The sequence below is a fragment of the Nerophis ophidion genome, linkage group LG04 (genome assembly GCF_033978795.1).
Source record: "Nerophis ophidion isolate RoL-2023_Sa linkage group LG04, RoL_Noph_v1.0, whole genome shotgun sequence".
NCBI classification, from domain to species: Eukaryota; Metazoa; Chordata; class Actinopteri; order Syngnathiformes; family Syngnathidae; genus Nerophis; species Nerophis ophidion.
Genome location: NC_084614.1, coordinates 3578345 through 3592361, shown reverse-complemented (window position 1 = coordinate 3592361; position 14017 = coordinate 3578345). Strand labels below are relative to the sequence as shown.

The window sequence follows — 14017 nt, the reverse complement described above, 5'->3', positions numbered from 1 at the left end:
AGCGACACTACTACATATCCGGTCCTTTTTGTTGTTGTCGCCAAACAACTCCCCATGTTCCAGTAGACGAGCAGGACTACACAAGCGTTTGTGCTTCTAGAACATTTTTATGCACCAGACATGAGTGTCGATCTCACACAAGGAGCCATTGAGGTAACAACACATGCGAATATTAACTCCACGCTATCGATATTTACACTTTTTGGAAAGAAAGACGCTAAAGAGTTGTGATGTGTATGCTCGGCCGCTAGGTGGGGATATCACTTGTTAAAAAAACACTATATAACTGCTTGTTTGTCTTTTGAAAATGTTAGTTTGGTGTATTAAATGTTTTTAAAACTGACTTATGTTGTTTATGTGTTGTAATAATGTACGCTGGCTTGAGAAGTGAGCATTAAGCAGCTGTTAGGTCCGCCATTGTTGTGACGTGTGACGTAGTTACCACGCTCGACGCTAACACGCATGCGCAAGTCCCTCAATACTTTATCCCAGTGGCCGCAGCCCTGTACCGATTCCGTGGCCCGATTGGTACCGGGCCGCAGAAGAATTTTTTTATAAAAAAAACAAAACACAATATACACTTACAAATAGTGCACCAACCACAAAAAACTAAATTTTTCATGATAAAAACGTCAATTTTTCATGATAAAGAAGAAAAAAAGGACACCTCCCCCGGGCCGCGGGACCAATTATTAAGCGGATAGAAAAAGGTTGGGGACCACTGCTCTATCAACCAAAAATGCTTTGCTCTGATTAGGGGGTACTTGAACATTTTCTTAATTCAAGTACCCCTTAATCAGAACAAAGCATTTTTGGTTAAAAAAAAAAGAGATAAAGAAGTAAAATACAGCACTATGTCATCAGTTTCTGATTTATTAAATTGTAACAGTAGCAAATATTGCTCATTTGTGGTGGTCTTTCTTGAACGGTTTGGAAAAAAAAGATATAAAAATAACTAAAAACTTGTTGAAAAATAAACAAGTGATTCAATTATAAATAAAGATTTCTCCACATAGAAGTAATCATCAACTTAAAGTGCCCTCTTTGGGGATTGTGATAGAGATCCATCTGGATTCATCAACTTCATTTTAAATATTTCTTCACACAAAAAACAAATCTTGAACATTAATATTTATGGAACATGTTCACAAAAAAATCTAGCTGTCAACCCTGAATATTTCTTTTCACAGTTTATGAACTTACATTCATATTTTGTTGAATTATTAGTCAATAAATATATTTATAAAAGGATTTTTGGATTGTTGCTATTTTTAGAATTTTTTTAAAATATCACGTACCCCTTGGAATACCTTCAAGTACCCCCAGGGGTACATGTACCCCCATTTGAGAACCACTGAAAAGTTGGATGTCTCGTTTCAAACTTACGCTTTAAAAACCGTCCTGCTTCTAATGTCTGGGTTTCCAGAATAAAAACACTGCTGTGTTTTTTACAAAGTAAACATTCTTTCAGTAATTGTTAGGTCGCAGTCCTCAATGACGTCACTCCTCTGAAGTGGGGAATTTGTTTGATGCTTGAGTGTTTATTGAATCATTTTCTAATTTGTTCTTCTTTGTGTTCTTTCAGGCCCTGTTCTCACGGTCTCATGTCAACAATCCAGTCTTGCAGGTTTTGGTGAGTGAATATACTGTATATACACATTTTTACATGTATATATATATATATATATATATATATATTTATATATATATATATATATATATATATATATATATACACACGTGTGTGTGTGTGTATATATATATACATGTATATATTAATATGTATAAAATATATATCATATTTGTGTGTGTGTATATATGTATGCATATATATATATATATATATATATATACACTTGTGTATACATGTGTGTGTATATACGTGTGTATATATACATATATATATACACACGTATATACACACTAAAGATGCGCGGATAGTCAATTATATCATCCGCAACCGCATCACCAAAGTCGTCATCCACCCGCCGTCCACCCGAACCAAGATTTTATCAGAACCGTACCCGCCCGCCAACCGCCCGCTAAAATACATTAGAGGTCGGCCACCTTTACCACTCACAGAGCTATTTAAACCTGCCTCACAGAGTAATGTAGACAATTGGAGCCGCTAACGTTCTCGCGAGTATCCATTTGTCGTTCAATCCTGATGACAAGAATAAGGGCGTGCTGTGAAGCCATTGCCTTAGACACCTTCAACAACGTGTACAAACCGATTGTTAGTCCGGCAACATGTTGTGTGCAGCTTTCGCAATCACATGTACAAGAATGAAAGGCATACTGGGTGATACAGAGCACACTGATGGTTGTGATATAAACAACTTTAACACTTACTAATATGCGCCACGCTGTGAAGCCGCACCAAACAAGATTGACAAACACATTTCGGGAGAACATCCTCACAGTAACACAACATAAACGCAACACAACAAATACCCAGAATCCGTTGTATCCGTGACCATTCCTGAATATATTTTACACCCCCGTGCCCCCAACCCCGCCCACCTTACCGACGCACGGGGTTTGCTGCTAGCGGAGTGTATAAAATAGTGCAAGTTCTCCCACTTAAAATGTCCCTGTCCCCTTAGCAGAAAAACAGCTCTACAGCATGATGTTTCCACCCCCATGCTTCACAGTAGGTGTGGTGTTCTTGTGATGCAACTCAGTATTCTTCTTCCTCCAAACACCAGCAGTTGAGTTTATACCAAAAAGTTCTATTTTGTTTTCATCTGACCACATGACATCATCCCAATCCTCTGCTGTATCATCCATGTATCCATTTTGGTATCAATTCAACTGGTGGTGTTTGGAGGAAGAAGAATACTGAGTTGCATCCCAAGAACACCATACCTACTGTGAAGCCTGGGGGTGGAAACATCATGCTTAGGGGCTGTTTTTCTGCTAAGGGGACAGGACGATTGATCCGTGTTAAGGAAAGAATGAATGCGGCCATGTATCGTGAGATTTGGAGCCAAACCTCCTTTGAATGCTTGACCAAATACTTATTTTCCACCATCATTTACAAATACATTTTTTTAAATTCCTGGATTTTTTTTTCCACATTCTGTCTCTCACAGTTGAAGTGTACCTATGATGAAAATGACAGACCTCTGTCATCCTTTGAAGTGGGAGAACTTGCACAATCGCTGGCTGGCTAAATACTTTTTTGCCCCACTGTATATATATATATATATATATACAAAGTACTATCTAATCTAATCTAAATGTGTGTGTATATAAGTATATATATTAGGGATGCACCGATTAATCGGTAACCGAATATATTCGGCCGAATATGGCAAAAAAAGCCACATTCGGCCTTCGGTGGAATGAGTTAAAAACAAGGCCGAATAGTGGCGTGTGACGCAAGTTTTTGACGCGGTGACGCAATCAACCAACGTGCAGTGACGCTGGGATATGTTGTATAAATGTATGAGGTTACAAGCACACACTTAATTGAGATTTAGTGGGGTCTCTGTTTACATTATTAGCCTGTTGTGTAGGCTACCTGTATAAGTGTATGAGGTTACAAGCACACACTTAATTGAGATTTAGTGGGGTCTCTGTTTACATTATTAGCCTGTTGTGTAGGCTACCTGTATAAGTGTATGAGGTTACAAGCACACACTTAATTGAGATTTACTTGACCTTCTGTTTACATTATTAACCTGTTGTGTAGGCTACCTGTATAAGTGTATGAGGTTACAAGCACACACTTATTGAGATTTAGTGGGGCCTCTGTTGACATTATTAGCCTGTTGTGTAAGCTACCTGTATAAGTGTATGAGGTTACAAGCACACACTTAATTGAGATTTACTTGAGCCTTCTGTTTACATTATTAGCATATCTACTGTGGCTAAGCAGACTTTTGCCAAAAGGACAATAATTCATTTGTTATGGGTTTATCCGCTTTAATGCACTTTATTATTTTTTTTGGAATGCATGTTTTGTTTGAAGGCCTAATAGAAATGAAAAACGTTGTGCTTTTTTTTTGAAAAGCAAAGGCTACTGGAATATTAAAAAAATGTCAATATTCAATAAAAAAATGACTTTATTTGAAAAACATGTCTAAATATTTATTCTAGGCCAGGGGGCGCTCAGACTTTTTCTGCAGGCGAGCTACTTTTCAATTGACCTCATTCCTATTTATAATTTATATTTATTTATTTATGAAAGAGACATTTTTGTTAACACGTTAATGGTGTTTAATGATAATACAAGCATGTTTAACACACATAGATTCCTTTGTTTCACGAAGACAAGAATATAAGTTGGTGTATTACCTGATTCTGATGACTTGCATTGATTGGAATCAGACAGTAATGATGATAACGTCCGCATTTTCAAATGGAGGAGAAAAAAAGTTGTCCTTTCTGGTTGGTTTTGGCATCTCATTTGTCCAACTTGCATACTCCTTTTTAAACACTTTGTTATGAGAGTAGCATATTAATGTCTGGCAGCAGGTGAGTGATGTCAGTGAGTGTGCGGGCGAGCGAGGAGAGGGAGCGGTCGCTGAGGGCGGGGGAGAAATACATTGGCATCAAACTCCGTAGCTTGCTAGCTTGTGCACGCTAGCTTTCTGAGACTCTTATTTTGTTAGCACAGGCAGGATGAAACAGGTCTTTTATGGCGAAGACAGGAAGTGTGCTGTCGGTCTTTAGAGTTTTGACAGTAATGGGCACCCCTGTTCTAGGCTATTTAGATAGATAGATAGATAGATAGATAGATAGATAGATAGTACTTTATTGATTCCTTCAGGAGAGTTCCTTGAGGAAAATTAAAATTCCAGCAGCAGTGTACAGAGTTGAGATCAATTTAAATAAAAGTAAAAAGTAAATAATGGGGGTTTAAATGGAAACAAAATAGAGAAATATTACAATAAGAATAAAAGCTAAAAAGCAACAATGGGAATAAGAATATAACAGTAAAATAAGAATATAACAAGACAAAGTAGGCAGTAGTGACCATGTTATGAAAACGTATTGCACTGTTATTGTTTTGCATCCCCTGTCATCCTAGTACAATATTGATGCAATATTTATTGCATAAATATTGCAAATATTTATGCAATATTTAAAAAATTGTGAAAAACTGCATTCATTATTTGGTCTTCGGCCTTCGGCCAAGGGTTTAAATTTTATTCGGCTTCGGCTTCAGCCACAAATTTTCATTTCGGTGCATCCCTAATATATCAATCAATCAATGTTTACTTATATAGCCCTAAATCACTAGTGTCTCAAAGGGCTGCACAAACCACAACACAAACCACTACGACATCCTCGGTAGGCCCACATAAGGGCAAGGAAAACTCACACCCAGTGGGACGTCGGTGACAATGATGACTATGAGAAACCTTGGAGAGGAGGAAAGCAATGGATGTCGAGCGGGTCTAACATGATACTGTGAAAGTTCAATCCATAATGGATCCAACACAGTCGCGAGAGTCCAGTCCAAAGCGGATCCAACACAGCAGCGAGAGTCCCGTTCACAGCGGAGCCAGCAGGAAACCATCCCAAGCGGAGGCGGCTCAGCATCGCAGAGATGTCCCCAGCCGATACACAGGCGAGCAGTACATGGCCACCGGATCGGACCGGACCCCCTCCACAAAGGAGAGTGGGACATAGAAGAAAAAGAAAAGAAACGGCAGATCAACTGGTCTAAAAAGGGAGTCTATTTAAAGGCTAGAGTATACAAATGCGTTTTAAGGTGAGACTTAAATGCTTCTACTGAGGTGGCATCTCGAACTGTTACCGGGAGGGCATTCCAGTATATAATATATCCATCCATCCATTTCCTACCGCTTATTCCCTTTTGGGGTTGCGGGGGGCGCCGGCGCCTATCTCAGCTACAATCGGGCGGAAGGCAGGGTACACCCTGGACAAGTCGCCGCCTCATCGCGGGCCAACACAGATAGACAGACAACATTCACACACTAGGGCCAATTTAGTGTTGCCAATCAACCTATCCCCAGGTGCATGTCTTTGGAAGTGGGAGGAAGCCGGAGTACCCGGAGGGAACCCACGCATTCACGGGGAGAACATGCAAACTCCACACAGAAAGATGCCGAGCCTGGATTTGAACCCAGGACTGCAGGACCTTCGTATTGTGAGGCAGACGCACTAACCCCTCTGCCACCGTGAAGCATCCCTAATATATGGCGCTGCTGTAGGCAGGAGCTCTGTGCTCTTGTGTCGTCCTTTTGTGTTTCCCTCTTGTTTTCATGTGTTATTATATTTTTTTGCCTTTTGGTCCGGGACCCTTTGGGACTGTGTGACAAGGGGTGGCACTTTTGTGACCTCTGTGGTGCTTTTTTTGTGGACTTCTGGATCTGCCTCCTGGGAGCCTTTTGGCCATGGAGACCAGCTGCTGGGTCTCTGCTACACCAGAGTCGGTTTGGAGGGACTGGAGGAGATGCGGATGAGGGGACAGGGCTGCGGAGCTGGCACTGAGCGCTGGGACGGAGAGGCTTCGCGGTGTCTTGGCTGGGTGAGCAGGTGTCGGACACCTCAGTCACCTTGGACGTATCCTCGCTCATCCATGCGGACTGGACACTGGCCGAGAGTGGAGTCGGTTGTCTTGGTTGCTTTGTTGGGTCTGCTCCTGTCTCTGGCCATGCTCCCTCCTCCCCAGCGGACGATGGCGTGGAACACCGCAGAGGCCACCACAGTGGATATGTTTATTTTACTTTTTATTCATAGCTGTATGTAGAAGTGTCTGCTTGTATCTGCTGCTTTAATGTCTTTAATGTCCTCTGTGTTCTTTGATGTTTGATGTTTCCCTCTTACACACATGGAAGAGGGATGTGTACTATGGCTATGAGTTGTTGTCGTTTTCCCTTGGCCTCAGTCTGCACCCCCACTCCAGGGCCCAGGCTGACCGATTTTTTTATTTTATTTTAATCTTCTATTCCCCCCCCCCCCCCCCCCCCCCCCCCCCCTTGTTTACCTGTATCTCATCTTTTTTTTATAAGGGGCGCTGGAAGCCGGCAGACCCGTCAGCGATCCTGTTCTGTCTCCCTGTAATGTTTGTCTGATCTTGAATGGGATTGTGCTGAAGGAACTCTCCTGACGGAATGAATAAAGTACTATCTAATCTAATCTAATCTAATCTATATATATAGTCCGGTCCGATCCGGTGACCATGTACTGCTTGCCTGTGTATCGGCTGGGGACATCTCTGCGCTGCTGATCCGCCTCCGCTTGGGATGGTTTCCTGCTGGCTCCGCTGTGAACGGGACTCTCGCTGCTGTGTTGGATCCGCTTTGGACTGGACTCTCGCGACTGTGTTGGATCCATTATGGATTGAACTTTCACAGTATCATGTTAGACCCGCTCGACATCCATTGCTTTCCTCCTCTCCAAGGTTCTCATAGTCATTATTGTCACCGATGTCCCACTGGGTGTGAGTTTTCCTTGCCCTTATGTGGGCCTACCGAGGATGTCGTAGTGGTTTGTGCAGCCCTTTGAGACACTAGTGATTTAGGGCTATATAAGTAAACATTGATTGATTGATTGATTGATATATATATATATTTGTTTTTAAATCAGATTAATCAGTCTTGAAGTGTGATTAATCAGCGGTTCTTATGTACCTGCATAAATAAAATTGTGCCTCCTCTGCCAGAAAATACGAGAGATCGTTGGCAGCCAGGGACCCTCCAAGTACCGCTTGGCTCTGAGCGATGGAGTTCACATGTCCCCGTGTAAGTGTCCCGGGCTGTAAGACTCACTGGTCATGTTGTGGGTCTGTTATTACGTGAAAACTGTAAAACTTTGAAGGAGCCTCAATCAAAGCAATGGAGGATCAAAGGAGGAGGGGTCCTGACTGTGTGTGTGTGTGTGTTAGGGTTCGTGGTGGTGACGGAGTTAAGCCACCTGGTGGAGTCCAAGCAACTGAGCCCTGGCTGTGTGTGCATGCTGAAGAAGACCAGCGAGTCCTATTTGTCCAACAAGTGTGTGCACCTTTCCACCATCCCACTCCTCACAACACTGATGGCTGCCACACATCTACACTTCCATGTCACCTTGGCAGGAAGCTGGTGCTGGTGGTGTTGGACATGGACGTGTTGCAGACTGCTGAGGAGACCGGGGGGGACCATCGGGAAGCCCAAGCAACTCAATGGTATCGTTGGATTCTCTCTTTGTTTACCATTTACACCATGTCCCAACTTCACTGCTTTTTATATATATATATATATATATATATATATCTATATATGTCCATTTTCTACCGCTTATTCCCTTTTGGGGTCACGGAGGGCGCTGGCGCCTATCTCAGCTACATTCGGGCGGAAGGCGGGGTACACCCTGGACAAGTCGCCACCTCATCGCAGGGCCAACACAGATAGACAGACAACATTCACACACTAGGGACCATTTAGTGTTGCCAATCAAATATATATATATATATCCATCCATCCATTTTCTACCGCTTATTCCCTTTTGGGGTCGCGGGGGGGCGCTGGCGCCTATCTCAGCTACAATCGGGCGGAAGGCGGGGTACACCCTGGACAAGTCGCCACCTCATCGCAGGGCCTATATATATATATATATATATATATATATGTGTTCATGGTTGTACAAACCCCGTTTCCATATGAGTTGGGAAATTGTGTTTGATGTAAATACAAACGGAATACAATGATTTGCAAATCCTTTTCAAGCCATATTCAGTTGAATATGCTACAAAGACAACATATTTGATGTTCAAACTCATAAACTTTGTTTTTTTTTGCAAATAATAACTCACTTAGAATTTCATGGCTGCAACACGTGCCAAAGTAGTTGGGAAAGGGCATGTTCACCACTGTTTTACATCACCTTTTCTTTTTAACTACACTCTATAAACGTTTGGGAACTGAGGAAACTAATTGTTGAAGCTTTGAAAGTGGAATTCTTTCCATTCTTGTTTTATGTAGAGCTTCAGTCCTTCAACAGTCCGGGGTTTCCGCTGTCGTATTTTACGCTTCATAAAACGCCACACATTTTCCATGGGAGACAGGTCTGGACTGCAGGCGGGCCAAGAAAGTACCCGCACTCTATTTTTTTACGAAGCCACGCTGTTGTAACACGTGCTGAATGTGGCTTGGCATTGTCTTACTGAAATAAGCAGGGGCGTCCATGAAAAAGACGGCGCTTAGATGGCTGCATATGTTGTTCCAAAACCTGTATGTACCTTTCAGCATTAATGGTGCCTTCACAGATGTGTAAGTTACCCATGCCTTGGGCACCTATGCACCCCCATACCATCACACATGCTGGCTTTTCAACTTCGCGTCGATAACAGTCTGGATGGTTCGCTTCCCCACGATGTCGAACATTTCCAAAAACAATTTGAAATGTGGACTCGTCAGACCACAGAACACTTTTCCACTTTGTATCAGTACCTCTTACATGATCTCGGGCCCAGAGAAGCAGGCGGCTTTTTCTGGATGTTGTTGATAAATGGCTTTCACTTTGCATAGTAGAGCTTTAACTTGCTCTTACAGATGTAGCGACCAACTGTATTTAGTGACAGGGGTTTTGTGAAGTGTTCCTGAGCCCATGTGGTGATATCCTTTAGAGATTGATGTCGGTTTTTGATACAGTGCCGTCTGAGGGATCGGAAATGTTGGTTTCCGGCCATGCCGCTTACGTGGAGTGATTTCTCCAGATTCTCTGAACCTTTTGATGATATTATGGAGCGTAGATGTTGAAATCTCAAATTTTTTTTTGCAATTGCACTTTGAGAAACGTTGTTCTTAAACTGTTTGACTATTTGCTCACGCAGTTGTGGACAAAGGGGTGTACCTCGCCCCATCCTTTCTTGTGAATTTTTTGGGAAGCTGTTTTTATACCCAATCATGGCACCCACCTGTTCCCAATTAGCCTGCACACCTGTGGGATGTTCCAAATAAGTGTTTGATGAGCGTTCCTCAACTTTATCAGTATTTATTGCCACCTTTCCCAACTTCTTTGTCACGTGTTGCTGGCATCAAATTCTAAAGTTAATGATTATTTGCAGAGAAAAAACAAACGTTTATATATACACGTGTGTGTGTGTGTGAATATATACACAATATTAGTGTGTATATATAGTCATGTTTGTTTGAAACTGCAGATAGCGCCACCTCAGGCCGGCAGGTGTCAGACGTGAGCCCCTCAGACACAAAAGCAGCCTGCATGTCTGGTGACACACAGGGAGCGTCTGCAAGCAGCAGTAGAGGTGAGTCTCCACACACACACACACACACACACACACACACTGAATAATTCACAGGAGCAGCACTTTGGTGCATTCTCTGCATTTGAAGTCTTTTAATATCGCTCCATATCCACGATTATTGATATTTTTTATGACCTCTGGAAAGTAAGAACCATATGTAATTATTTTTATTTCATATGTAACTTCCTCTGATTATAATACTTCCAGCCGTCGAGAAATGATTCATAAGGTGCAACAAAATAGTCCAAAGTGTGACATAATGAAACCTGAAAATACCTATTTTGTGATGGTTTAGTGGCAGGAAGTTACAGCCGTGCTCTAAAGGGTGAGCTGGTGTGGTGTTAGCGGTCATACGCTCTTAAGAATAAGGAATATGTAAGAAATGCTTCATAAAATGTAAACAGAGAGAAACCTGAGAACTGTTTTCTGTCTGTTTAGTGGCAGGAAGTTACAGCTGTGCTCTAAAGGGTGAGCTGTTGTGGTGTTAGCGGTCTTTCCTCGCATCATTTTTAGACCACATAGGTCTGACTACGGTCCCTTTAAAAAAAAAATCTAAAACAATACGCTCTTAAGAATAAGGAATATGTAAGGAATGCTTCATAAAGTGTAAACAGAGAGAAACCTGAGAACTGTTTTCTGTATGTTTAGTGGCAGGAAGTTACAGCCGTGCTCTAAAGGGTGAGCTGGTGTGGTGTTAGCAATCATACGCTCTTAAGAATAAGGAATATGTAAGAAATGCTTCATAAAGTGTAAGAAAATAGTGCAAAGGTTGAAAATGTAAACAGAGAGAAACCTGAGAGGAACTATTTTCTGTCTGTTTAGTGGCAGGAAGTTACAGCTGTGCTCTAAAGGGTGAGCTGGTGTGGCGTTAGCGGTCTTGCCTCGCATCGTTTTTAGACCACATTGGTCTGACTACGGTCCCTTTAAAAAAAAAATCTAAAACAATACGCTCTTAAGAATAAGGAATATGTAAGAAATGCTTCATAAAGTGTAAACAGAGAGAAACCTGAGAACTGTTTTTCTGTATGTTTAGTGGCAGGAAGTTACAGCTGTGCTCTAAAGGGTGAGCTGGTGTGGCGTTAGCGGTCATACGCTCTTAAGAATAAGGAATATGTAAGAAATGCTTCATAAAGTGTAAGAAAATAGTGCAAAGTTTGAAAATGTAAACAGAGAGAAACCTGAGAGGAAATATTTTCTGTCTGTTTAGTGGCAGGAAGTTACAGCTGTGCTCTAAAGGGTGAGCTGGTGTGGCGTTATAGCGGTCTTTCCTCGCATCATTTTTAGACCACATTGGTCTGACTACGGTCCCTTTAAAAAAAAATCTAAAACAATACGCTCTTAAGAATAAGGAATATGTAAGGAATGCTTCATAAAGTGTAAACAGAGAGAAACCTGAGAACTGTTTTCTGTATGTTTAGTGGCAGGAAGTTACAGCCGTGCTCTAAAGGGTGAGTTGGTGTGGCGTTAGCGGTCATACGCTCTTAAGAATAAGGAAAATGTAAGAAATAAAGTGTAAGAAAATAGTGCAAAGTTTGAAAATGTAAACAGAGAGAAACCTGAGGAATATTTTCTGTATGTTTAGTGGCAGGAAGTTACAGCTGTGCTCTAAAGGGTGAGCTAGTGTGGCGTTAGCGGTCATACGTTCTTAAGAATAAGGAATATGTAAGAAATGCTTCATAAAGTGTAAGAAAATAGAGCAAAGTTTGAAAATGTAAACAGAGGGAAACCTGAGAAATAATTTCTGTATGTTTAGTGGCAGGAAGTTACAGCTGTGCTCTAAAGGGTGAGCTGGTGTGGTGTTATAGCGGTCTTTCCTCGCATCATTTTTAGACCACATTGGTCTGACTACGGTCCCTTTAAAAAAAAAATCTAAAACAATACGCTCTTAAGAATAAGGAATATGTAAGAAATGCTTCATAAAGTGTAAACAGAGAGAAACCTGAGAACTGTTTTCTGTATGTTTAGTGGCAGGAAGTTACAGCCGTGCTCTAAAGGGTGAGCTGGTGTGGTGTTAGCAATCATACGCTCTTAAGAATAAGGAATATGTAAGAAATGCTTCATAATGTGTAAGAAAATAGTGCAAAGTTTGAAAATGTAAACAGAGAGAAACCTGAGAAATAATTTCTGTATGTTTAGTGGCAGGAAGTTACAGCTGTGCTCTAAAGGGTGAGCTGGTGTGGCGTTATAGCGGTCTTTCCTCGCATCATTTTTAGACCACATTGGTCTGACTATGGTCCCTTTTAAAAAAAAAAAAAAAATATATAAAAAAATCTAAAACAATAGGCTCTTAAAGGCCTACTGAAAGCCACTACTACCAACCACACAGTCTGATAGTTTATATATTAATTACTTTTTAGTTTACTAAATTGGAATTTCAAATTCCACGGGACTTTTTTCTTGTAAATGTCGCGTAACGACGACGTGTACGCGTGACGTCACGGGCCGTTATGAATATGAGCGCTGCACACACACGCAGCTAAAAGTCGTCTCTTTTCATCGCATAATTACACAGTATTTTGGACATCTGTGTTGCTGAATCTTTTGCAATTTGTTCAATTAATAATGGAGACGTCAAAGAAGAAAGATGTAAGTGGGAAGCTTTTTGGCTGAGAGAGCCATGAAAGCCGAATATTTCACAAAGTATTTCCGTAAGAGTCGTATAACATGTTTCAACACTGACTACAACTAAATTTGTGCATTTTTAAGAGTATAATAACAACATTGTTATCATAAAAGTTAACAAATAATCCATATAATACTTCTTCCCATTAATGCGACATCTTGAACAGGTGCGGCAGAAAACGGATGGTTGGATTAAAATGCATGAGAATGTTTTATAATTTGAACGTTATTTTTGACGCTGTGATTACCAGCGGAATTATTCATTACTTATCGTGTTTAGCGATGTCAGCTAAGATTTATCCGAGAGCCATAGGTTCCCTACACCTTTTTACCTGCACTCTGCCTCCCGCTCTTTCCCACATCTACAAAGCAATTAGCTACCGACTGCCACCTACTGATACGGAAGAGTATTACACGGCTACTCGGCATAGCTCGGTTGGTAGAGTGGCCTTGTTAGCGACCTGAGGGTTCCAGGTTCGATTCCCGCTTCCGCCATCCTAGTCACTGCCGTTGTGTCCTTGGGCAAGACACTTTACCCACCCACACTGGTTTAAATGGAACTTAGATATTGAGTGTCACTTTGTAAAGCGCTTTGAGTCACCAGAGAAAAGCGCTATATAAATATAATTATCTGAGAGCCATATGCAGTCATCAAAAGAGCCACATCTGGCTCTAGAGCCATAGGTTCCCTACCCCTGCTTTAGCCTTTAGCCACACAAACACACGGTGATTCCTTGTTTAAATTTCACGGAGTTGAAACTTTACTATTGATCACATCGGACATGGATCCCGACTACATGTCAACCAGCAGGTTTCGGTGGGAAAATTGTGGTTAAAAAGTCGCCTCTTACCGGATATCAGCCGAGCTTGCGCCTCCCGTACAGCTGCCGGCGACTTCCCCGAGACACTGCGCGTCAACACTTCTACACCTCCGACTATCAGGTACTATTAAACTCACTAAAACACTAGCAACACAATAGAAAGATAAGGGATTTCCCAGAATTATCCTAGTAAATGTGTCTAAAAACATTGGAATCCGTCTCACTGGAACGCCGTTGCAATCGCTTTTTTTTTTTTCTAGTCCGTCGCTATCAATATCCTCAAACACGAATATTTCATCCTCGCTCAAATTAATGGGGAAATTGTCGTTTTCTCGGTCCGAATAGCTGTTTT

At 41.5% G+C, this 14017-nt stretch overlaps 1 protein-coding gene across 1 annotated transcript in view; it reads left to right on the top strand.

The window, feature by feature from the left end:
• Positions 1 to 7: 7 nt before the first annotated feature.
• The window catches only part of LOC133551910 (replication protein A 70 kDa DNA-binding subunit-like), a 60531-nt gene continuing 46521 nt past the window's right edge, over positions 8 to 14017 (top strand). The window contains exons 1-6 of the mRNA XM_061899109.1: positions 8 to 153; positions 1586 to 1633; positions 7643 to 7721; positions 7865 to 7970; positions 8051 to 8145; positions 10118 to 10222. Of these exons, the coding sequence (XP_061755093.1) occupies positions 121 to 153; positions 1586 to 1633; positions 7643 to 7721; positions 7865 to 7970; positions 8051 to 8145; positions 10118 to 10222 (466 nt within the window). The 5' untranslated portion in view covers positions 8 to 120. The remainder of the gene's footprint in view (positions 154 to 1585; positions 1634 to 7642; positions 7722 to 7864; positions 7971 to 8050; positions 8146 to 10117; positions 10223 to 14017) is intronic.